The 26,206-nt window shown below is 47.2% G+C and overlaps 1 protein-coding gene across 2 annotated transcripts in view; it reads right to left on the bottom strand.

The window, feature by feature from the left end:
- The window catches only part of SCUBE1 (signal peptide, CUB domain and EGF like domain containing 1), a 359,575-nt gene that overhangs the window by 277,603 nt on the left and 55,766 nt on the right, over positions 1 to 26,206 (bottom strand). For both annotated transcript variants that reach the window (XM_068278175.1, XM_068278171.1), the window contains exon 3: positions 14,699 to 14,824. In XM_068278175.1, the coding sequence (XP_068134276.1) occupies positions 14,699 to 14,824 (126 nt within the window). The remainder of the gene's footprint in view (positions 1 to 14,698; positions 14,825 to 26,206) is intronic.

The raw sequence follows: 26,206 nt of genomic DNA, 5'->3' as shown, positions 1-26,206 counted from the left end.
GTCTTCAGGTCCCAGCAAATGCATCTGTATAAATATACAATGCATGAGCAAGAGATAGTAAACCACTTCTCCTAGTTCCTTTTGTTAGTTTTTGGAGTTTACTATAAAGGGATTCAACTGTAATAATATGGCAGGACATTAGACTATGACTATAGTAGGATTAGCTTTGCGAACTCCTCTGTATGTTGCATACAGAGGCAGACTTGTCGGGCACCCAGCCCACAAATTGCCCTCCTAGAAATCAGCATAAAGCCCGGGACACACTATAAAGCGCTAATCACAATCGCTAGCAATTTGTGGTAGCACTTTGCAAGAGATATTGGGAGCGATTTCCATGTTCCTATACAATACAATAGAACGGAAACACTCCCAAAATGTTGCATGACCTGTGATTGCGATTGGCCAGATCACAATCGCTCTAGTGCACAGGTGTGGAACTCCAGGCCTGGAGGGCCAGATCCTTGCCAGTGTTTAGGATGGACTGAGAAAGAGAAGGATGTGTTCTACCTGATGGACCGCACCCTTCCTGATTCAGACCAATCAATGAATTTGAGCTGTGTCAAAAATGTGTGAGGACCTCGGCCCTCGAAGGACCGGTTTGACATCCCTGCTCTAGTGGAATCTGTCCCATCCATTTACATTGGCACAGCGTTTAGGGAAATCGCTAGCGATTGAAAGCGATCCCTAAATATTCTAAAAACCACTTGAGTGGGTTCCAGCCCTAATGCTGGGAATACACCATACAATGTTCTGTTAGATTTACCTGCTAGATAGATCAGTGTTCTCCCCAGGCCTTTTTAACTGGGTGCCCCACCCGGCTAGTTTTGGTGAGCACCCGGCTGTCATCGGCTCACCTCCTTCTCTGCTGTTGTGCAGAGAAGCACCAGCCCTGAATTCTGTCATCTTGCCCCACCCGGCTACTTTTTCATGCCACCCGGCTACATTTTCATGCCACCCGGCTGGAAAAAATTTCTGGGGAGAACACTGTAGATAAAGTTCAACATGTTGGAAATTTATCTATCTTACCATCTATCTGCCGAGCAATTAAGCATTGTTCTACTCAGCAGGAGATAACCAGAAGACAATGCACCAGAGATAATGATCAGTCTCTACAGAAAATAATCTAATTATGCATTCTAACAGAAAATCTAATGCTGGGGATACACAGCTCGTTTCCCCCTTATCAATCGAACCGCTGATGGCCCGATTGATAATTTCCGACAGGTCCGATGACCTGCCGGATCAATTCCCTGCTCGATCCTCCCGCGGGGATGAGCTGGAATCGATCCGGACGACGGCGGGGACGAGCGGGGACACGGCAGGAGTCGATCCGTCGGCTAATCGAGCCGCCGGGTCGACCCGTGTATCCCCAGCATAACAGAAAAATCTAAGGGCCCGTTCACACTTAGAACCGCATAACTGCAGGAGTGATTTTCCCGCGATTAGCGTGGAAAAATCACTGTACAATTGCGGCGGTTTGCACGCTAATCACGATCGCAAATCGCGGCGCGCTCGTCGCCGGCAAACCGCTGCATGCAGCGCGGTTGCGGTTATCGCTAACCGCAACCGCGGCAGTGAGAACACTGCCACTCGCTACATTGTGTAGAACCGCTAGCGGTTTGCCGTGAGCGGGAATCTCGCAATTCCCGCTCAGGTGAGAACGGCCCTAACAGAAGAATCTAATGCCGGGCATACACGGCTCGTTTTTTCCGACAGGTGTGATCACCGCGCGGATTCATTCCCCGCTCGATACCCGCGGGCGGACAATAGCAAAAAACTAAAAGACAAGGAGCGTCCACGGGGACGCGCCGGCATTGAGCCGCTAGCTCGATTCCGGCGCAAAAATGAGCCGTGTATGCCCGGCATAACAGAAAATTGTATGGTGTATTCCCAGCATTAGTGTCGGCACACCTCCTACTACATACCTACTAGTAGCCAAAGGCAGTTAGCACCATCAACAATGCAAAGCCCCAAAGAGTGGCCAGGTTTCCAGGACAGTTCATTGAAGCCGCTTTATTCACCATGCAAACACTGACAATTGTTACACAGTCGTGACACAGTGTGACCTTGCAATGAGAAAGGGGTTCAACTCTATGACCCCAAAACAATTTGCCGATTTTTGCTTGATGAATAAAGCAGCTAGATGCCCGGAGTGCTGCCCATTGTTTGGGACTTCAAACTACCCTCCTGACACCGACATAGCCGGTGATTAGATTGTGGCGGCACTCGCACCTTTTCCCTGCTCCGCAAGGGGGAACAGGCAGCCAGCTGGGATGAAGACATGCAGGAGGACAGGTAAGTGCACCCCGCTACCAACACTGTTCAGGGACCTCAGGAGGAGCACTAGACAGGGGAAGACCTAGGGGGTGAGGCCCTCCAATCGGCCCTGCTCAGTGGCAGCGATTCCATAAATTTTTACCAGATTTCAAGGCGAAATCTATTCAAAGTCTATTTGCAGTGTGTGACAGTGAGTGACAAAGACTATGGCCTCAATTCACTAAGATCATGCTGGAGATAATAAGGCAAGAGAAAACTTACCTCCACACAGTAAGAGAGTTATCTTATCTCTTCATTCCTTATGTTACCTCCTCTGTAGTTAATTTACCTCCTCTGTAGTTATTTTCACACGCAGTTAATGAACAGCCTGTCTTTAACTCTGGAGTTATTTTAAGGATTAAAGAGTTAACTTAAAGACAGAAGAGTTAACTTTAGGTTTGCCTGAGGTAAAATGTTTCCTGAATACTACATGCCTTATCACCATGGTAACAACTCTAGAAGAGTTATTAAAGACAGGAGGTAAGTTTAGTGAATTGAGGCCTATGTTATCTGTAAAGTGCTGCAAAAGATATCAGTGCTATATAAATAAACAATAATAATACCGGTAATAATATGGTAGGACATTAGACTATGACTATGGTAGGATTAAATTGTGAGCTTCTCTGAGGTCAGTCAGTGACATGACTATGTAAAGTGCTGCAGAAGATGTTAGTGCCATATAAATACATACCGGTAATACTTTGCTTTAATAAACTCTGATATAGTAAACCTCTAAATATAAGGGGGTAAGTTCAGTCCTCAGGTCCCAGCAAATGCATCTGTATAAATATACAATGCATGAGCAAGAGATAGTAAATAGAGTTGCTCAAATCCGAATTCGGGAGATACACAGATAGTTCTATCCGTATATATCACAGTAAACCTGTGCAGGCTGGGCGGGGGCAATTTTACCTGTATGACGTCTGTTTCAGTCCGTCCCTGGCGCCTCCCACGATGCGATCCAAGCGGCGGTCGTGTAACTACAAACTCTTCCTCCTTCCGGGTTGTCACGTGACCAGCACATGGAACGCATCATGGGAGGCGCCAGGGAGGGACCGAAGAAGACGTCATACAGGTAAGATTGACCAAAGGCTGGTTTCACACTACAAACTGGCAGTAGCAATGCGGTGTGGCGGACATGCCGCACCGCCAGAAACAGGCCCTCAGTGAGCACCAGGTTAGTACGCGGTGTTCCTGGTCTGGCATTCGGCCAAACAGGAAGTAAGGCACGCTTGCGGTCACTTCCTGCTTTGGGAATTTCGAGGAAGAGTAAAAATATGCTTCTGCACATGCACGCTGCCAACTTTTAAAGAAAAAATCCCCACATCGCCATAAACTAACATGACTTCCGGGCTGACACAGATTGTCACGGATTCTGCACGGTAACGTAGTTCTGCACTAGCGTTAGATTAGGCACTTCCAGCGCAGCGTACCGCAACGTGGGAAGAAGGAACTTTATTAGGATACATTAGGCTGCAGTAGCAGTGCGGCAATTTGACGCACCGCCACAAAGTTCTGCAGACAGAGAGAGAGAATGAGGAACAATCTCTACAGCATACATGTCAAACTCCGGCCCGCAGGCCAAATTTAGCCCTCAGAGCCATTAAATTTGGCCCTCAAGTGGTTTCCCCAGTTTGCATTATGTTTGGCCCACTCTAGACCACCAGGGAAGCTATATTGGAGGTGAAGTCCTAGATTACCAGGAAGCCGCATGGGGAAGGGAGGGGGAAAGCTCTAAACACCAGGGAACTGTATAGGGGAGGATGGGGGTCTCAAGACACCAGGGAACTGTATAGGGGAGGGTGGGGGTCTCAAGACACCAGGGAACTGTATAAGGGTTGGAGGGTAGCCATTAGACACCAGGGAACTGTATAAAGGAGGAAGGTGGCCAGTAGACATTGAGGTTGGCCCGTGACTTGGTCCCAGTGTACAGTGTTCGGCCCACTTTGTATTTGAGTTTGACACCCCTGCTCTACAGTGACAACAGAGATAAAAAGGCATCAAAATGTTTAACTACGTCTGTACTATACTAACATAAAATCATTTCCTGGAAGTTGGCTTCATGCTTCCTGTATCGGATTTCCTAGTTATACGTTCCTATAGGTCCCTAATGGAATGCAGGGTCCCTCCCTGCCTCAAAAAGTCTACAATTATTCCAGTCCCCAAGAAACCGGGAAACACTGATCACAACAACTTCAGACCTGTAGCCCTTACTCCCATCATCATGAAGGTCTTTGAGCAACTGGTTCTTGCATTCCTTAAGAGCTCCACCAATGCCCACCTTGATCCCCATCAATTTGCATATAGAGCAAATAGATCAGTTGAGGATGTCATCAATATCAGCCTGGCATACATCACGGAGCACCTTGACAACCCTGACTCCTATGCCAGGCTCTTGTTCTTGGACTTTAGCTCGGCCTTCAACACCATTCGGCCAGACATTCTGCTCGGCAACCTCACGCAACTCGGGATCGACCCAACCCTTTGCAGGTGGGTGGGGGACTTCCTCTCAAACAGAACACAACGGGTCAAGCTTGGTGACTGCTCCTCCAGCGTAAGAACCACCAACATAGGGGCACCGCAGGGGTGTGTACTGTCCCCACTCTTGTTCTCCCTCTACACCAACAACTGCATCTGAAACGCTGACTCCGTTAAGGTCATCAAATTTGCGGACGATACAACCATCATCGGCCTCATTAGCAGGAAGGAGGAGCAGGCCTACCGCAGCGAGATCGAGAGGATCTGCAACTGGTGTAAAGACAATAATCTCGTCCTCAATGCGGCCAAGACCGTCGAGCTGATTGTGGATTACAGAAAACTCCCTCCTGCACTCCCACCAGTCTGCATTGGTGAGACCGAAGTCACCAGGGTACCGTGTGTTCGGTTCCTGGGCACCACCATAACCAGGGACCTCAGATGGGGGCAAAATACCACCAAAACCCAGAAGAGCGCCCAGCAAAGACTATTTTTCCTGCGCCAGCTCAAGAAATTTGGCATCCCACGGGAGCTGCTCACCAGTTTTTACTCTGCCACAATTGAGTCCATCCTGTGCTCCTCCATTATTGTCTGGTATGCAGGGGCAACAGCTAGTGACAAGTATAAACTACAAAGAGTAATAAGCGCTGCAGAAAAGATCATCGGCACGCCCCTGCCCCCCCTTGACCTCATCCACACCACCAGAGCGAGGAAAAGAGCCTGCAAGATTGCTCAAGATCCCTCCCACCCAGGCAGTCGCTTCTTTGAGCCACTCCCATTAGGCCGCCGTTTCAGAACAATCCACACCAGAACTACAAGGCGCAGGAACACCTTTTTTCCTCAAGCTGTTCTCCTGCTGAACACTTGCCCAACTGGGCCCCTATAGTTTTTGATCACGGACTACCTGGCTCCCCAGGCACCCTAAACCTGGACTAATGTACTCTTTCTCAGTGCCTGGCATGTATGCTGTAATATGTATATGTTTTTACTTTTTAATCTCACCAATGCATGTACGTCTGTCTGAATTACTGAATGCTCTGTCTCTTGAAACTATTGAATGACTTAAAGGGGTTCTGTGGGGGTTGTGCAAGAGAAAAACGGACACTTACCTTGGGCTTCTATCAGCCCCGTGCAGCGGTAATGTCCCACGCCGTCCTCCTCCCATCTGCCGTTCTCCGCCGCCGGCCCCGGTCTAAGCGGCATGGGATCCAACTGCGGCTGCGCTAGAGTGGCCGCGCACCCGCTCGCTTCCGCCTGCGTCATCGGAAGCTTACTGCGCAAGCGCAGTACAAGGCTCCGTTGTACTGCGCCTGCGCAGTAAGCCTCAGATGACGCGAGCGGAGGCACGGCAACGCGCATTATTCGTCTGTATGTCAGACGAATAATAGCCCGGTGCTGGCTGCGGGGAACGGCGGATGGGAGCAGGACGGCGTGGGACATTACCGCTGCACGGGGCTGATAGAAGTCCAAGGTAAGTGTCAGTTTTTCTCTTCCACAACCCCCACAGAACCCCTTTAAAGGTCTCACGCTCTCCTGCCTTTGCTATGTGTACCACAACCAATTCCGGGTACGTCTACAGCGTACTCGGCGAATAAACTGATTCTGATTCTTCTGTACACTCCTGTTCTGGCTACGGACTTCACGTTTGCCCGCACCAGTCTGAGACGGCCCATTCATCAGAACGGTAATTACAACATAATTAGAGTGAGTGAAAACCTCAGCAACATACCGCGGCCTTCGCCAGTGATTACAGCTCAATTGTCTGCCCAATTCATCATCGACGGCTCATTAGCCTCCCCATAATCCCGATTAAGCAGACAGTACAAGGTGTCAGCTAACACTTCGTGTCCCGAAGCACATCCTTCAAATAGGCAGCATTTAAAGGAGACTGAATTCACGGATGCTCACAAAACAGCAGCTGCGGGAAACGAGATCGGATACCTGCGAAAGAAACATTACCGCCCCATTTAAAGGACCACTATTGAGAAAAAATGTTTAAAATTTAAAATACATGTAAACTCATACAAATAACAAGTATGTGTCTTCCAGTGTAAAATGAGCTATAAATTACTTTTCTCCTATGATGCTGTCACTTACAGTAGGTAGCAGAATCTGACAGAACTGAAAGGTTTTTGGGCTAGTCCATCTCTTCAAGGGGGGTTCTCAGAATTTAATTTATTCTTTAAAAAAAAAAAAAAAAAAAAAAAAGGATCTGTACAAGTTTCATTTCAAATTTTTTTCTAAAAAATTATCTGGGGTCCCCCCTCCTGAAACTTTTTAACCCCTTGTTCCCCATGCAGGCTGGGGTAGCCAGAATGTGGAGCTCCGACCGATTGGGGCTTCACACCCTGACTATACCAGCTGCAAAAAAGGTCCCTTAATGCCGATTTTTGTTCCGGGGGCATCTGTTGAGGGGGGGGGGGGGGGGGGGGGGGCAGGTTTATTTTGCCCTGGGGCCCCATTGTTGCTTAAACCGGCCCTACATATAGAGCAGGGGTCAGGAACCTTTTTGGCTGAGAGAGCCATAAACGCCACATGTAATTTCGTGAGAGCCATACAATATGTTTCATACAATATGATTCAAACTGGTGATGTGTATCCAGTTGATCCGCTGGGCAGCGGAAGTGTCAGACACATCTTTAGCTTCTATAGGGTTTCAGCAACATCAGCAATTTTCCCCAAGAACTAGACAGGAGAAATACCGACTAACAGCTTGTACAATTAGGGGTTGATCCGCTTTGTAGGACAAGATCCCCACACAAGTGACAGGCAGCATATTGAACCAATCAAAGTGTCAGAATCTCGCTCAACAAAGTCAATGGACCTAACAAGGTCCAGAGTGGGACATTTGGAGCAGCTGTTCATTTTGGGGTAGCACAAGTAAGTTAGTAGTGCATGTTACAGCAGTAGCGTGCCTACTTTGAAAATGTTACTTGCGCTGCCACACTAAGCTGTGCTGCTTGAGTAGTGTAGCTTAGTGAATCAATCCCAACTGATTTGTCTGTGAGCCAGATGTAGCCATCAAAAGAGCCACATCTGGCTCCCGAGCCTTAGGTTCCCTACCCCTGATATAGAGCCTTCCGTCTCCTCTCTCGGTGCCCCACCGAAAGGGTATTTGGAAGTCTTCGGGAGCCGTGTCCTCCTGAAGATGTGCAGCTCCATACTGCACAGGAATGAGCGTGCAAGAGAGCATGCTTGCGCAGGCGCAGTACAGGGCCGCCCTTCAGGAGCACTCGGGTTCCCTGAGGACTTCTGAAGCCTCCTTCGGCCGTGTAAAGCAGTATTTGACTAATTTAGTCAAATACTGCTACCGGGCGAGCCAGCACTGGAACGAGGGGACCAGGAGAGGAGCCGGAAGGCTCTATAGGACCCAGAGCCTTCCCTCTCCTCGGGTAAGTATCTGCCTCATTTTTTTAAATGCGGTTCCCATTCACTTTAAGTGAGAGTGATATGGATGCTGCCATGTTTATTTCCTGTTAAACAATACCAGTTGGAATGTATTAAAGCGGACCTGAACTCAGAACTTCCTCTCTGCTCTAAAAAGATAAGCAACAGCATAATAACCTTTAAAGAAAGACATTTCATTGTTTCAACTGATACAAATCCAATTATTTTGCAGTGTGTCCACTTCCTACTTTCATGGAAGCAGACATATTGTTAACATCCGCTATTTACCAATTAGCTGCTCTGTTGCGGAAGCCAGCTGACACAAGGGAGAGGTAAAATTACTTGTGATTACACAGATGAGGGGGAATCAGACAGGCTAAACTCTCTAAATACATACAGGGTGGATTTCTCTACATTTTCCTTTTGTCCTGTGCAAGGGTTCCGGTCCACATTAAGGCCCCTTTCACAGTGCGACATTAAAGTCGCGCATTAGAAAATGTTTTAACCTGGACTAACACACAGCAATATTAAGTCTGTGCAACATTCACAGTGCGCACGTTGCGTTGTGTGTAGCGTGTAGCAATATTTAGAGAGTGCTGCATGCTGTGCATTAAGCAATACATTTGCTGCGTTGTGTGTGTTGCACATGCTTAGTAAGGTGTTTTTTTTTAATGTAACGCATTTCGTTCCATCACTGTGCGACGAAAACGGCGCACCAAACGCAGGGCTAAATAATGTACTATAACGTCCAAGTTATAGTCTTTCAACGCGTTGCATTAAGGGCACGTTAAGCGACCTTAACGCCGCATCAAACGCACCGTCCCACTGTGAAAGAGGCCTTAAAGTGCCTTCAAAACAGAAGACAAATGAGCAAGATGTGGAAGTAATTCTTGTTTATGGCACTAAGACAGTGCCAGGAAGACCGATTTATGAATGTGTGATGAAACGCAAAAAGGCGTCATTTGCAAGCTCACTGCTCATCAATAAGTGGTCATCATAGACAAGACAAGACCCATTCATAGCATGCTTTTCTCCTGGCGGACTCAAAGCGTCAGAGCTGCAGCCACTAGGGCGCGCTCTATAGGCAGTAGCAGAGCTAGGGAGACTTGCCCAAAATCTCCTTTCTGGACCATAGAATTGTACATTTGACTCGCTGCTCCCCCCATCAGAAATATCTTTATTTCAGAAGCTTAAAGAGAACCTGTACTGAGTAAAAATATTTAAAATAAACACATGAGGTAACTTCAAATGAACATTGCATAGTTACCTTGCCATCAGTTCCTCTCAGAAGCGCTCCATTTTCTTCTGACAATAATCCCATCCAGTTCTGACAATATTTTGTCAGATCTGAAATATATCAGTTGCTGTTAGTTACAGCTGAGAGGAAAACTGATGTACCAGGGATAGTCCATGTTTCCCTATGGCTCAAGTGGGCGATGTTACAGTTTAACTGTGTGCTGACCAGAAAGCTGTTATGGGTAATGGCTATTTTCAAAATGGAGGACGGAAAATTCCCTTGATCACAGTGAACAAATAGGACGCAGGACAGGAGAAAGACACGGAGGAGTAGACTACATGGAAGGTAAGTATGACTTGTGTATGCCGATTTTGACTTTTATTTTCAGTACAGGTTTTCTTTAATCTAGCCTAAAATAGCCGAGGAAATTCATATTTCCACGTATCTACAGAGGGAGCTTGTTTGGGGAGGAAAAAATGAAACTTCGTGGCGTCGGACAGAAAAAAAAAACCTCATAAAATGATATCTAGAAAAACACAACCGAGGTTGTAAAGGACCGTTTTCAGAGGTGGGCGACTTAGCAGGAATTTTAGCCATGCTGTGCAAATAAAACGTACAAAGTGAGTGAAATAATATTTCAGCCATTAACAGGTAATGTGGAATAATCCTCAGACACTGTACAGACACAGTGTGTGAGGATGAATTCCAGCCAATCGTGAAACCTTAGCAGTGTGACTCCGGGGGGAGCCTGGGGCAATGAGGGGCTCAATGCAATGCCTGACGCATTATACATAGCATCCTGCAAAGTGCAGCTTTAGGACTATATTTATCGGCTATACTTGCACATAAAAGAGGTAGCAGAGGTCAGCAAACACTGCAGCTAGTTTACTATCAGTACAGGCAAAGGGCAATAGTTATACTGTACATCAGGGGTGCCCAAACTTTTTTGGCTTGTGAGCTACTTTAAAAAATTAGCAAGTCAAAGTGATCTACCTATGTACAATTTTAGGAGCACACTTGTATATACAGAATAGAAAATGTAGTGGGGTCGGGATCTACCATGAAGGCCTTCGCAATCTACTGGTAGATCGCGATCTAACTAATGGGCACCCCTGCTGTACATACTGGAAGTAGCAGAGATCAGCACACATTGCAGCTAGTTTACTATCAGTACAGGCAGAGTAACAGCTTATACTGTATATACTGGAGGTAGCAGATATCAGCACACATCGCAGCTAGTTTACTATCAGTATAGGCACAGAGAAAAGCTTATATTGTGCATACCGGAGTTTTTAGAGATTACCACACACTGCAGCTAGTTCACCATCAGTACAGGGACAAAGCAACAACTTATACTGTGCATATCTGAGGCAGCAGAGATCAGCACACACTGCAGCTTGTATACTGTCGGTACAGGCAGAGTAACAGCTTATACTGTACATACAAGGAGCAGCAGAGATCAGCACACATTGCAGCTGGTTTACTGTCAGTACAGGCACAGAGTAGCAGCTTTCACTGTACATACTGAGGGTTACACAGATCAGCACACACTGCAGCTAGTTTGCTATCAGTACAGGCACAGAGTAACAGCTTATACTGTACATTCTGGGAGTAATATGTCAGCAATTATAAAATGGTGCCGAATTCAGTAATGCAATTATATTACATTATTCAACAAGTCCCCATTTTACGACCTTTTTTAGCAAACAAAAAATGGAAAAACATTAACATTGAAAATATGCAAAAAGAAAATGAGAGAGAAGATGAAAAAGAAGGGAAGTGGGGGCGAAGCAACTCAATCCTAAAGTATCCAAACCAATTAAATTGATATATATATATGGAAAATCTGCCACCTGAGCCACCAAATTAGCAATCTATAAAACGATGTGTAGACGGGAAGGGGGAGGGGCAACAGGAGGCGAAACACTAATTTAAATATACCAGTACATGAAAAAAATCCATATCAAAGGACAACTGAAGCGAGAGGGATATGGAGGCTGCCATATTAATTCCTTTTAAGCAATACCAGTTGCCTGGCTGTCCTGCTGATCCTCTGCTTCTAATACTTTTAGGCATAGCCCCTGAACAAGCATGCAGCAGATCAGGTGTTTCCGATATTATTGTCCGATCTGTTAAGAATAGCTGCATGCTTGTTTCTGGTGGGATTCAGACCTTAATGCAGCCAAATAGACCAGCAGGGATGCCAGACAACTGGATTTAAAGTAAACCTGCGACAAAGGATAAAGTTTCATACATACCTGAGGCTTCTTCTAGCCCCCTTCATGCTGATCCGTCCCTCGCTGTCCTACTCCGCTGTCTCATTCCTCTGCAATCTGGCCCAGTAACTTTGGGAGTCGGTGCTTACTGCATGCGCGACCCAGCTGCACACCTCTTTGTGCTCCCGTTGCTGACTGGCCGAATTACCAGCCCAGATTACGGAGGATCCAGGTGGCGGAGGACGACGGATCAATATAAAAGGGAACTAGAGGAAGCCCCAGGTATATTTGTTACGGCCAGAACCTGAGGTCTGGCCACTTCGGGTTCTGGCCGGTCGAAACTAGAAGTGGCCGTCTCACTGCGGTCAACGTGCGAAATCGTTTGAATCCTGGCGGCTCTGTTCTTCTTCCACCGCTCTGGCTCCTCCCCTCCTATTGGCTTCTGGCAGCCGGGGACACACGCGTGAACCCAGGGTCATTCGCCGCGGCAGGAAAGCAGGGATTCCGGCCGTTCGTTCCTGCAGAGCGGGTGCTGGCAGAAGCAATGTCTGCAGCCTTCCCGCTCTGCTTACCTGCTGCAACGAATACAATAGGAGGAGGCAGGGGGAGGAGCCAGAGCCGGGTGGGGACAGTAACAGAGCCGCCAGGAATCAATTCATTTCACACATTGGTTGTAGGGACACGGCCATTTCTAGTTTTGACCGGCCAAAACCCGAAGTGGCGAGACTTTGGGATCAGGCTGTAACATATAGGGCTTAATTCACAAAGCGGTGCTAACCTACTTAGCACGTCTAAAGTCTTTAGACGCGCTAACCAGGGTGCTAAGTAGGTTAACACCGGTTTTCTCAATCACATCGCGCGCTAAGTACCGCACGCAAAGTTTTATGCGCGCAAAGTCCTATGCGCACGCTAAGTCCCATAGGCTTTAATGGGCACTTTGCGCGGAGCGCCCTGTGCAGTGCGTGCGTAAAGTTTTGCGCATGAGCTCAGGCCACAGACCAGCGAGTGACATGGCAGAGGCAGCATATAGCATGAGCTCAGGCCACAGAGCAGCAAGTGACGTGGCAGAGGCAGCATATAGCATGAGCTCAGGCCACAGAGCAGCAAGTGACGTGGCAGAGGCAGCATATAGCATGAGCTCAGGCCACAGAGCAGCAAGTGACGTGGCAGTGGCTGCATATAGCATGAGCTTCAGCCACAGAGCAGCAAGTCATGTGGCAGTGGCAGCATATAGCATGAGCTCCAGCCACAGAGCAACAAGTCATTTGGCAGTGGCAGCATATAGCACGTGCTCAGGCCACAGAGCAGCAAGTCATGTGGCAGTGGCAGCATATAGCATGAGCTCAGGCCACAGAGCCGCAAGTCCTGTGGTAGTGGCAGCAGCATATGGCATGTGCTCAGGCCACAGAGCAGCAAGTCATGTGGTAGTGGCAGCATATAGCATGAGCTCTGGCCACAAAACAACAAGTCATGTGGCAGAGGCAGCATATAGCATGAGTTCAGGCCACAAAGCAACACATCTAACAGGAAGGAAGGAAGGAAAGAAGTGCAACTTTACTGATAATAAAGATTTTTTTTATGTACATTTAAATTTGCATTGTTTCGCCTCCTGTTGCCCCTCCCCTTCCCACCTACACATCCAAATGAAAAAAGTACCAAGCCACATGGTTGCTATCGATTGCCAAGCCTCAAAAATGAAATAAGAACTGTGCGTGTTGCCCATAGTTAGTTGGTAAAGGATAGTGAGATTCAAGTTGATGCAAGTTTTATGCAGATTTGTGACACTTTGACATGGTCTGATCAAATGCAGCGGCAGGTCACGCAGGGGCGTACCTAGAAAGCCCTGGGCCCCCCTGCAAAAAAAATTCAGGGCCCCCCCCCCCCCCCTTCCCCCCAGGGCCCGCTCGGGGACTTTTTGGGAGCAGGAGGGGTCGCAGCATAAGAGGAAAGCTGTGGCCGCAGATTGGTGGGGAGGGGGGAAATTCCCCCCCCCCCTCCTCACCTCGGGCTCTCCTCTCAGCGCTCCCCTCCTGCAATCAATCATTGGTGGTGCTCGTGGCAGCAGCGGCGGCAGGCAAGCTGAGCACATACCTCCTTCTGGCCGGAGGTCTCCGATCACTAAGTGCTTCATAGAACTTCCTGTTTACACAGGAAGTTCTATAAAGCACTTAGTGATCGGAGACCAGCCAGAAGGAGGTATGTGCTCAGCTTGCCTGCCGCCGCCGCGGCTGCCACGAGCACCACCAATGATTGCTTGCAGGAGGGGAGCCCGAGTTGAGAGAGGGGGGGGGGGGGAATTTCCCCCCTCCCCACCGATCTGCAGCCACAGCTCTCCTCTTATGCTGCGACCCCTCCTGCTTCCAAAAAGTCAGCGAGCGGGGCCCTAGGGGGGCCCCAGGCCCCCCCGCGATCGCAGGGGTCGCATCCCCTATTGTTACGCCAGTGGGCAGGTGCATCTGACTGCCCCTATTTCAACCTGCATTCAATCTGCATCAGCTCACAATTATTAGCATATCACTGACCCTCCGGCCTGGAACCCACTACAAAATGCTATCGCTAATCGCAAGCGTTTTGTATGAGCAGTTTGTAAGCGATTTCCTGAGCGTTGTAGGGAGCAATTTTAAAAAGTGTATCAATTTGACAGCGGTTGTGTAGCGAGTAGCGTTTGTAAAGTCTGATTGGTCCTTTCTATTACATTTTAATTCTGTTACAGTGTACATTAACTTCAAAACGTTAGCAAAATCGCTCCGTGCAGGTTTTGATGAGCGATTACATCAGCGATCATATACTTTACATTGAAGCGCAAATGCTAACAAAATGCTGCATGTCCTGCGTTTGCGATTTTGCTAATCGCAATCGCTTCTGTGGAATTTGCACCATCCATTTACATTGGCAGAGCGTTTAGGGAAATCGCTAGCGATTTCTCACGCTCCCTTAACGCTCAAAAAAAAAAATTTGCTCTAGTGGGTTCCAGCCCTTACAACCTTAAGAAGACAAAGTTTCCCATTCAGATTCCACAAATCTTATTCCCACATTGGCCACAAGCCTGCAGAGCAGCTATACTCACCCAAGCAGTTGTGCCCATCGTGAGCCAGCATAAATCCATCGTAACACGTACACCGGTAATTCCCAGGAATATTAATACATTCATGAACACATCCACCATTGTAGTCATTGTCGCACTCATCGATGTCTGCAAGGAAAAGAAATACATACTATTATTAATATTACTGATGAATTGTGAGAATATTCTGAAGACGCATCCTTAAAGCGGATCCGAGATGAAAAACTAACTATAACAAGTAACTTGTCTATATATCTTATCTAAAGTTTAGATAGTTTACACAGCAAATCTATCAGCACACAGCTTTAATAGAAAATGATTATTTCTTCCTGTGATACAGTGACAGCAGCCATGTTGTTTGTAAACATTACACACATGCAAGCTTATCTGCATCTTGAGCACTCAGCCTGTGAAAAAAAACTAATCCCCCCTCCTCCTTCCTCCACTCTGCCTCTGAAATCAATGGCGAGTAACACCTCCTCCTCCTCCTGCCCAGACTGAGCTCCCATGAGCCCTTGCTACTGCCAAGGCTCTCTGAAAACCTGTGGGCGTGGTTTATTTAGTTTATAGGGAATTAGAGCATTAAAACAAAAAAGTATTTGGCTTGAGGAATGCCCTATAAACAATAGGAAAGGAACACAATTATGCAATGAGTAAAAGTTCACCTCGGATCCACCTTAAATGGAATCTGAGGTGAGAGGGATGTGAAGGCTGCCATATTTATTCCCTTTTAAACAATACCAGTTGCCTGGCAGTTATGCTGATCTATTCACCACTAAATCACAGCGCATGGTTGCCTGCATGTCGGGGCGATCGCACCCGCGATCCCATTCAGTATAATGAATGAGATCGCAAAGGTACCCTGTGTAGAAGGCAAAAGATGGAGTGAGGGTGAGTTTTTTAACAATTAGATAGGTGGAGGTATGATAATACATAGTATTATATTCAAAAAAACAGGCGTGGGTATTTGTATTACTAATGAAGTTAGCCAGGTGTTGGGCATTTAAAAAAAACTTTAGAAGTCCAGGTAATGTGGAGATCAACCTAGGAAAGATGATTAAATAAAATGACTTACTAGTAATAGGTCGGAAATACGTTCAGCACCTCTGTAATTTGGTGCTGTGTGTGAGCGCTTTAAATATACCAAGGTAGGATCAATTAACCAATGGGAGCGGGGGTGGATGGTGATGTCATCCGTAGTGGCCAGAACTTCGCTTCATGGGCGTATCGCCGCATAGTCTCTGCGCAGGCGTACATTACTATATAAGGCTAAGTGTAGCATGTTGCCTATTGGTATAAATGCAACCTTATCGCATTGGGTAGCGGCTGATGTCATTGCGCAATTGTTGCGCATGCGTAGATATATGTGGCAGCCGTGATCGGCTATTTTACTGGGGACGGGTTGCTAATCCGGAAGTGTAGTGACTGGCAGTAGTGACTGGTGGTGATGTACTGTGTGTGTAGGCGCAGTAGTAACTGGTAGTGATGTACTGTGCGCAGGTGCAGTAGTGACTGGTAGTGATGTACTGTGCGCAGGCGCAGTAGTGACTGGTAGTGATGTACTGTGCGCAGGCGCAGTAGTGACTGGTAGTGATGTACTGTGCGCAGGCACAGTAGTGACTGGTAGTGATGTACTGTGCGCAGGCGCAGTAGTGACGGGTAGTGAGTTTTAAGTTATTTGCAGTAAGGGCTATATAAGAGTGGCCCGTACATTAAGTTTCAACATATTGCACAACCAACTGCACAACATGACCAACAGCACAACCAGTTGTTTAAACAAGTACGTACACACACGCCAACCAACTAAACAACCAACTCACTTAAATACCAGGGCTGCAGGGGCAAACGCAGGATTTTTAAGGGGGGGGTTCCTGAAAGGTCCAGAAGCACGTATGTCCCGAGTGCTTCAGAATACAGGTGGCTCCATACTGCCCATGCACAAAAGTGCGCTGGCGTATTACGGAGCTGCCTATCTTTGGAAGTACTCAAGGACACGAGTGTTTCTGAGGGCTTCTGGTAGCAGCAAATGTGAACGGGGTACAGCGCTGGAACAACTCCCCAAGAGAGGAACAGGAGATAGACTTAGTTTGGACAATTCAGTGGAATATGCTACATAGTTTCACATAGCGCAAGCGATACCCATATGATGCAGGGATATATGCATCTGCGGAAGATGGCGGCGCTATATAAATACTAAATAATAATATTTTGCCTCACCAGGATTGCACTTTTATTTAGCTTTCCTGTATGACAAGAACACACAGCCAGCTGTAGGGGAAGAGGGAAACAAAGGTGAATGAAGGAGGCTGGTGCACACCAAGAGGGCTTCTGAGCATTTTTCAAATCAACAGTGATTTGAAAAGCGCTTGGCTAATGTTACCCTATGTGGGTGTTCCCACAGCAGCGTTGTGATTTTTTCAAAATCGCAGGTATACTGCATGTAGCATGTTTTTGAGCAATTCATTCAAAAATCGCTCTGAAAATCACTTCACAAAATCACACTCACAAATTGCTAGCGATTGCTATTGTCATTTTGGCGTTGCACTAGCCCAGAGAGAGGAGTGGAGAAATTGAGAATAGCCTGAGATGGAGCTGAGAACTTATCTGTATTGAAGTCCCACATCAGACAGGCTACTTGCCTGTAATCGGACTCCTGTCCCTGTCAGTCTCTCACACAAGTCAGAAAGAAGCCCTCCTGGAGTCTAGGGACTGTCAAAAACTTTTCAGCTTGTTATCCACACCTTACCCACACATGCAGTCATTATAACAATGGGGAGAGACCAGACAGATGTTTGCCCACAGACCCTGAGTCCAGGCAAGCTCTGCATCATGCTGTGCATATTTACCAGCTTGCCTGCACTCTAATTTCATCATGTCTGACACTTCTGTGCTGTGGAGAGTCCAGGACTCCATAATCAACATTCTCTCACTGCAGGCTGCATCTTCTTGTGAGGGTTGTGAGGGAAGCTCAGCTGCCTCTCTCATTCTATTAGCTGGAGGGAGGCACCAGAAGTAAGAAGGGAGGGAGAATGAGGCTGTTTATATTATGCGGGCTTCCCTGGCTGAATACACAGCTCAGTGCAGGGGGGAGGTTCTAGACACCCGGAATAGCCCCCTGAGTTCGCCAGTGGGCTGTGGAGTCGAGGAGTCTGAGCAATTTTGGGTACCAGGAGTCAGAATCAGTGGTTTCAATAATCTGAGGAGTTGGATTCAAGAGTCGGATGATTTTTTAACCACACAAACGCCTGACCCAGTACCTCAATGCCAACTCACTGCTAGACCCACTACAATCTGGATTTCGGCCTGCCCACTCAACCGAAACTGCTCTCACCAAAGTGGTCAATGACCTTGCCTTAGCTAAAGCTGAAGATAAATACTCCATTCTCCTCCTCCTTGACCTTTCAGCAGCTTTTGACACAGTAGATCACCCCCTACTCCTCCAGTCCATGGGCATTCACAATCTCACCCTGACCTGGCTTTCATCCTACCTCTCCAACTGCTCCTTCATGACCTCCTTCAATGAGTCCTCATCCACCCCCAACCACCTCTCGGTGGGAGTCCCCCAAGGCACGGTCCTTGGCCGCCTACTGTTCTCCCTATACACATCCTCCATTGGCAAGGTTATCTCCTCCATGGGTTTTAACTATCATCTGTATGCAGATGACACCCAGATCTACCTCCACACCCCTGACATATCCACCACTACCATGGACTCCTCCTGCCTATCCGCCATCTCCTCCTGGATGTCCACTAAGTTCCTGAAACTAAATCTAGACAACACAGAATTTATGATATTCCCACCCCGGCCACCCCTGAACCTCCCAGATGTGCATGTCACTGTCTCAATGAGGATATGGGAAGCCTCTTTGCGGTGTGAGTTAAAGAAAGATGTCCATGCTCAGAAGCCATCAAACCTGAATGAACTAGAGATGTTTTGTAAAGAGGTCCAAAATACCTTCAACCAGAATCCAGACTCTCATTGGAGCCTACAGAAAGCATTTAGAGGCTGTCATTTCTGCAAAAGGAGGATCTACTAAATATTGATTTCATTTCTTTTTTTGTGGTGCCCAAATGTATGCACCTGCCTAATTTTAAACAATTATTGCGCACTTTCTGTAAATCCAATAAACTTCATTTCACTTCTCAAATATCACTGTGTGTGTGTCTACTATGAGATACATTTAACGGCCGTTTTTTATTGTAACAACCAACGATTTATACAGGAAAATCATGACAATTAACAAGGTTGCCCAAACTTTTGCATCCCACTGTATCTCTCGTATGTATCAGGTGAAGCGATAAAACTGCGGTAGATTCCGGCAATAAATGAATATGAGGCCCTCTGTGCTAATGCCGGGGTTTGTTTTCCTAACACAGCGAATGAACTCAGAATTCCTCTCTCTGTGCCAACCACCCCTGGCACCACACGGACACAAAAACTTATTTTACTGAGAAGAACAAAAAACAGAGAGTGTTAATCGGTTTTCATAAAAGGGAAGAACCGGAATCTGTTGCCGTAACACAAACAGAATTTCTGGTTCGGCGGTGAAGTAGACCAATCATTAAAATTCCCATTTCCTGTGTGCATGCCAGCCTCCCCAAACCACCTTATTACTTTGTGTGCCTCTCTCTTGGCATCAATGAGAATGGCGCTTCCAAACGGCATTATCTGACCTACAGCTCAGGCAAAAGATCGCACAGGGCCAGATGCCATTCACGAACATCGAATGTTAAGAAGTCAGCGGTCAAAACATCAGATTGTCAGATGAAGAATTACGCCACTGGCGGTTTAAACCTTATACACAAGCTAGATGGTTCTCAGCAAAGGTGGCCGTTTGGGACCACTTCTGCCGCAAATCTAGCGTACATAAAGTGCCTCCTGATCCCCCTCGATGGATTGTTGAGAGATCCGGACTGCCAGATCATCTCATCCAAGCACCAACTGAGCCCACTGTCCAAGATAGAGGATATGGGCTCAGCAGGCATCTAATTGATGCCAACGTCAAGTATCAGTATTCGTGTACCCAGGAGGTGAGTTGGACGCCCAATGCAGGCATAATAACCAGGCAGATACATGAGTAGCCAATTGAATACTACATAGGTTTGTAGTAGAGCAGCAGAGGTTTAGGCATCAGGAGGGGGGATTTGTTTTATGCATTAGGTCAGTGTTCGCCAACCCTGTCCTCAAGGCCCACCAACTGTGCATGTTTTGTGCATATCCACAGAAGTAGTTGATCAGCTCTGCTAACACACTAATGACCTCACCTGTGAATGTTTGTGGTTTCCTGCAAAACATGTACTGTTGGTGGGCCTTGAGGACAGGGTTGGGGAACTCTGCATTAGGTGGTGAGTTAGCATTAGGCATTAGGAGAGGGTTAGTGTTAGGCATTAAGTTGGGGTGGGTCCATTTTAAGCATTAAGAAGGGGTTAGTGTTAGGAATTAGGAGGAGGGTTGGTGTTAGGAATTAGGAGGAGGGTTGGTGTTAGGAATTAGGAGGAGGGTTGGTGTTAGGAATTAGGAGGAGGGTTAGTGTTAGGAATTAGGTGTAGGATTAGTGTTAGGCATTAGGAGGAGGGTTGGTGTTAGGCATTAGGAGGAGGGTTGGTGTTAGGCATTAGGAGGAGGGTTGGTGTTAGGCATTAGGAGGAGGGTTGGTGTTAGGCATTAGGAGGAGGGTTGGTGTTAGGCATTAGGAGGAGGGTTGGTGTTAGGCATTAGGAGGAGGGTTGGTGTTAGGCATTAGGAGGAGGGTTGGTGTTAGGCATTAGGAGGAGGGTTGGTGTTAGGCATTAGGAGGAGGGTTGGTGTTAGGCATTAGGAGGAGGGTTGGTGTTAGGCATTAGGAGGAGGGTTGGTGTTAGGCATTAGGAGGAGGGTTGGTGTTGGGAATTAGGAGGAGGGTTGGTGTTAGGAATTAGGAGGAGGGTTGGTGTTAGGAATTAGGAGGAGGGTTGGTGTTAGGAATTAGGAGGAGGGTTGGTGTTAGGAATTAGGAGGAGGGTTGGTGTTAGGAATTAGGAGGAGGGTTGGTGTTAGGAATTAGGAGGAGGGTTGGTGTTAGGCATTAGGTGACTGATCGACTACTGAGCGCTCAATTCAAGCCACGGCTGCACTATATGTACTCCCAATGTTCTTCCTCCCCTCCCGCTCTGTACTGCTCGATCACGCATCACCCGATCTTTGCGAGTGACAGCGCTCGTCCGTGTGTGTACACACCTTTAGACATTAGTCCACAGTGGCACATTCTCAAGCTGAGCATCATCAACTATCAACAGGAACCGTGTGACCCTGAGGCCCCCAACCCAGAGCTGGTGAATGGGACAATAATTATTCTGCCTTGTATGCAAGTGTAAAGCAATTTGCATGCAATATAGAACTGTGCTAATCTAATTCAGCAGGACGTGTATTTACTTTTATCTGTTTGATCACCTGTACTCCTGTCCACTCTATGTTCCAGTTTTCTACTTTTCAAAAACAGAGCGGAAATAGTCGCCAGAGAGTTGACAACTTCCGTTTTACTTGTACTAAGAGATTGGGATGATATGAATGCAGAACAACAATCAAAAGGGTACTTTGCACGGTAAAAAAAAAATAAAAAAAATTGCCTCCTAGTCTTGGCTGTCATGTGATAATTGCAGACAATGATGGTCTACTCCATGGGCTGTTAGTAAATTACCCGCAGTGTAGCTTTCTCTACTCCCTCTAGTCTACTGTTGGTGTACCAGATGGTTCTGTTTCTGGACCCCTTCTCTTATCTGCACTCAGTCAATGAAAATGAATACGGTCATTTGAGTTTCAGTATTACTGATATACTAATGTTAGTAAATATTAGACTATAAGGAGTTGGAGTCAAGGAGTCTGAGTAGGAGCAATTTTGGGTACCTGGAGTCAGAGTTGGAGGTTTCATAAACGGAGGAGTCGGATGATTTTTGTACTGACTCCACAACCCTGTCGTCCATATTCATCTCACTTCAAGTTTTCACTAAACACGTTAATGTTGGATATATTTGACTACGTTCTCACGCTTTGCTTAAAAGCATTGGCACCTCTACTTCGTATACCACAATTCAATCTTTCCAAACAAATTAGGCAACTGAACGATTCCCACAATTCTCTTTCTCGCCAGCCCATCTCGAGCATTTGGCATTCGCGTTCAATCATTTTTAAGATTCTTTTTTTCATAAAAAGTATTTCTGCAACAAAAGAGTAGCGAGAAAATTGAGATTTCATTTTTGTTTTAACGACTCGTGAAGCAAAAACGAGGTTTGCGATGAGGCTGGCGGGGGACCCAGTTCTGGTGGTCCCGGTTACATGCGGCTGGCCCCTGGCCGTCCGGAAACAGCAAGACCACAGCTTCGACCACAATCCCCACATTGTCTGGTGAATCACTCACCCTCGTGGGTTCCCCACCCAAACTGATTTATATCCCGACTTACCGACGGTTTCGAGGCTCGACCTTAACACGAACGGCCTCTGCGATATTTATGGGAAGAAAACACGGCGTTGTGTAATTATGGTTACACAATACGCCCCGGCCGCTGCCAAATCAGATTTTTAAGGATCTGCGAGCGTTTGAATTCGCAACAAGAGAGAGGAGGATAAATGACGGGACACAAAAGGCCGGTGTTTTTGTAGGCAGCGTTCCGGAGCATAATCTGTTCTCCGCGCCGTCCTCTGAAGCAGCAGAACAGCGTCCTATCAAGAGGCTTATAATGCCGCCACCACCAATTATTCTACTTTTTACTCTCCGCTAAGCTCAGAAGGAAACCAGACCGTGGAATTCTCAGCTTCTTTCCCCACTTTCTGAACCGCAAAATCAACGTTGTTTTTTCAATAAATCACGGTATGTTTTATTTAGGACTCCAACTTTTCAACAAATCTACGAGATGGGTTTGTCAAAATAGGGACGGGGCAGAACCACAATGCCAGCAAGACGTAGCGCCAAGTTTATAAAAAACCTAAAAAGGCTCTCCACCAAAAAAATTTGTGATTAAATTTGTGATTGCCATAGCTATCTTTATCCGACAAATGATAGAATGACAAAGGGTGGTCACTGTTGTCCCAAAGAAAAATGCCTAAGGAAAAAAGCTGGCCGCCAACGGTCCAATTCTTAGCGAACGACCGTTCAATTGTGATCAGATTGACAGTAAACAAACCTTATTGATGTTCCCAATCCATTGCTAACAATTCTTAAAGAGACTCTGTAACAACCCCCACCGCGCACCCCGGGGGATACTTACCGCTACTTGTATATAGTACCGGCACACACCTGCAATGGCTGCTGGTTACTGCAGATCACCACTTTATATATAGTACCGGCACACACCTGCAATGGCTGCTAGTTACTGCAGATCACCACTTTATATAAAGTACCGGCACACACCTGCAATGGCTGCTGGTTACTGCAGATCACCACTTTATATATAGTACCGGCACACACCTGTAATGGCTGCTGGTTACTGCAGATCACCACTTTATATAGTACCGACACACACCTGCAATGGCTGCTGGTTACTGCAGATCACCACTTTATATATAGTACCGGCACACACCTGCAATGGCTGCTGGTTACTGCAGATCACCACTTTATATAGTACCGGCACACACCTGCAATGGCTGCTGGTTACTGCAGATCACCACTTTATATAGTACCGGCACACAACTGCAATGGCTGCTGGTTACTGCAGATCACCACTTTATATATAGTACCGGCACACACCTGCAATGGCTGCTAGTTACTGCAGATCACCACTTTATATAGTACCGGCACACACCTGCAATGGCTGCTGGTTACTGCAGATCACCACTTTATATATAGTACCGGCACACACCTGCAATGGCTGCTGGTTACTGCAGATCACCACTTTATATATAGTACCGGCACACACCTGTAATGGCTGCAAGTTACTGCAGATCACCACTTTATATTTAGTACCGGAACACACCTGCAATGGCTGCTGGTTACTGCAGATCACCACTCTATATATAGTACCGGCACACACCTGCAATGGCTGCTGGTTACTGCAGATCACCACTTTATATATAGTACCGACACACACCTGCAATGGCTGCTGGTTACTGCAGATCACCACTCTATATATAGTAACGGCACACACCTGCAATGGCTGCTAGTTACTGCAGATCACCACATTACATATAGTACCGGCACACACCTGCAATGGCTGCTGGTTACTGCAGATCACCACTTTATATATAGGGTATCATTCATAAAGCATTTCCGCATGCGGAAATGCTTAACACCGGTGACTTTCCCGACCACTCAGCATAAGCCCCATTCATAAAGGCTCTTTCCGCATGAAAATGTGACAGAGCGATACATTTCCGCCGTGTGCGGAGTTTTTCTAGATTAATCTAGAAAAAGTAACAAACACATCCATTCATAAAGATTAGAGCAAGCGGTATCCGGAAGGAAAATACCGCTTGCTCGACAGTAGCGATAGGCGGGCGGAATACATATAAATGAATGGGAGGGACCTCCCAAGCAGCATCAGACAGAGCAGCGCAGGGAGGGAATCGGGCAGCTTTTAAGTTTCCGCATGTCTTCCGCCACGCTGCCGCCAGCTTCCTCCAGAAAACCTCCGCACTTCTTCCGCAACAGGCAGACTTCTTTATGAATGGCCACCCAGAAGTCTTAATTACCGGTTGCGGAGAAGAACGGTGTTTTCCCGCACTACCGACAGCCTGTTTATGAATGATACCCATAGTACCGCCACACACCTGCAATGGCTGCTGGTTACTGCAGATCACCACTTTATATAGTACCGGCACATACCTGCAATGGCTGCTAGTTACTGCAGATCACCACTTTATATATAGTACCGGCACACACCTGCAATGGCTGCTAGTTACTGCAGATCACCACTTTATATATAGTACCGGCACACACCTGCAATGGCTTCTGGTTACCGCAGATCACCACTTTATATATAGTACCGGCACACACCTGTAATGGCTACTGGTTACTGCAGATCACCACTTTATATAGTACCGGCACACACCTGCAGTGGCTGCTGGTTACTGCAGATCAGCACTGTACATAGTACCGGCACACACCTGCAGTGGCTGCTGGTTACTGCAGATCAACACTTTATAGAGTAGATCACTACTTTATATGGCGTTGCAGTCCTCCTGATCTTTCTGGAATCAGTAGCGTCTGAATCACACAGTTAAAAGCATGCAGCTAATCCAGTCACACTTCAATCAGAGTAACTGATCTGCATTCATGTTCAGGGGCTATGCCTAACCGTATTAGAGGCAGAGGATCAGCAGGACAGCCTGGCAATGTGCATTGTTTAAAAGTAAATAAATATAGCAGCCTCCATACAACTCTCATCTCAGGTCTGCTTTAACCTCCCTGGCGGTAAGCCTGTGCTGAGCACGGGCTATGCCGCCGGGAGGCACCGCTCAGGCCTCGCTGGGCCGATTTGCATAATTTTTTTTTTTGCTGCACGCAGCTAGCACTTTGCTAGCTGCGTGCAGTGCCTGATCGCCGCCGCTACCCGCCGATCCGCCGCTATACGCGTCGCCGCAGCCGCCCCCCCCCCAGACCCTGTGCGCTGCCTGGCCAATCAGTGCCACGCAGCGCCGTGGGGTGGATCGGAGTCCCCTTTGTCGTCGATGATGTCATCCCGCCCCGTCACCATGGCGACGGGGGAAGCCCTCCAGGAGATCCCGTTCTTTGAACAGGATCTCCTGATCTCCGATCGCCGGCGGCGATCGGAGGGGCTGGGGGGATGCCGCTGAGCAGCGGCTATCATGTAGCGAGAACTCGTCTCGCTACATGAAAAAAATAAAAAAAATTAAAAAAAAACGTATTTGCTTCCCCCTGGCGGATTTTGCCAAACCGCCAGGAGGGTTAATTAACCACATACCAGGGTAGCCATAAAAAAATAGGAAAATAAAGCAATAAAAATGTCGGTGAGGGGATGGGAAACTGTCTGACACGCCACTGACTGATGTCTGGAATGTGTCCCAATCTTTGCATTGTTAGTCCGCACTCATTTCTACAATATTCCTAATTAAATGAGAAACAATCCAGATCACCCAATTGCTGCTAACATGTCTGCAACACGTTACATTAAAGCGGATCCGAGATGAAAAACTAACTGTAACAAGTAACGTGTCTATATATCTTATCTAAAGTTGATACAAGTGATACAATGAGGGAAGCCATGTTGTTTGTAAACATTACACTCAGCAAGCTTATCTGCATCTTCAGCACTCAGCCTGTGGAAAAAAAACCTAATCCCCCCCTCCTCCTCCTCCCTCCACCTCTGAAATCTCTAGCTAGTAATACAGTCCTGCCAAGGACTATATTCACCTATTGATTTTCAAGGGGAATATTCAATTGCTGCCATTCTTGCATAAGCCACAGTACTGCGCCTGCGCGAGCAGCGCTGTCAATCACCGCCACGTGGACCGGAGCGGACTGCACAGGCGCAGTACAAGCCAACCTGGAGGTCAGCCTGACGTCATCGCCGGGGACCGGG

Source organism: Hyperolius riggenbachi, chromosome 3 (genome assembly GCF_040937935.1).
Source record: "Hyperolius riggenbachi isolate aHypRig1 chromosome 3, aHypRig1.pri, whole genome shotgun sequence".
In the NCBI taxonomy this organism is placed as follows: domain Eukaryota; kingdom Metazoa; phylum Chordata; class Amphibia; order Anura; family Hyperoliidae; genus Hyperolius; species Hyperolius riggenbachi.
The sequence above is the reverse complement of the archived record's forward strand: the minus strand, read 5'-3'. Positions and strand labels throughout refer to the sequence as shown.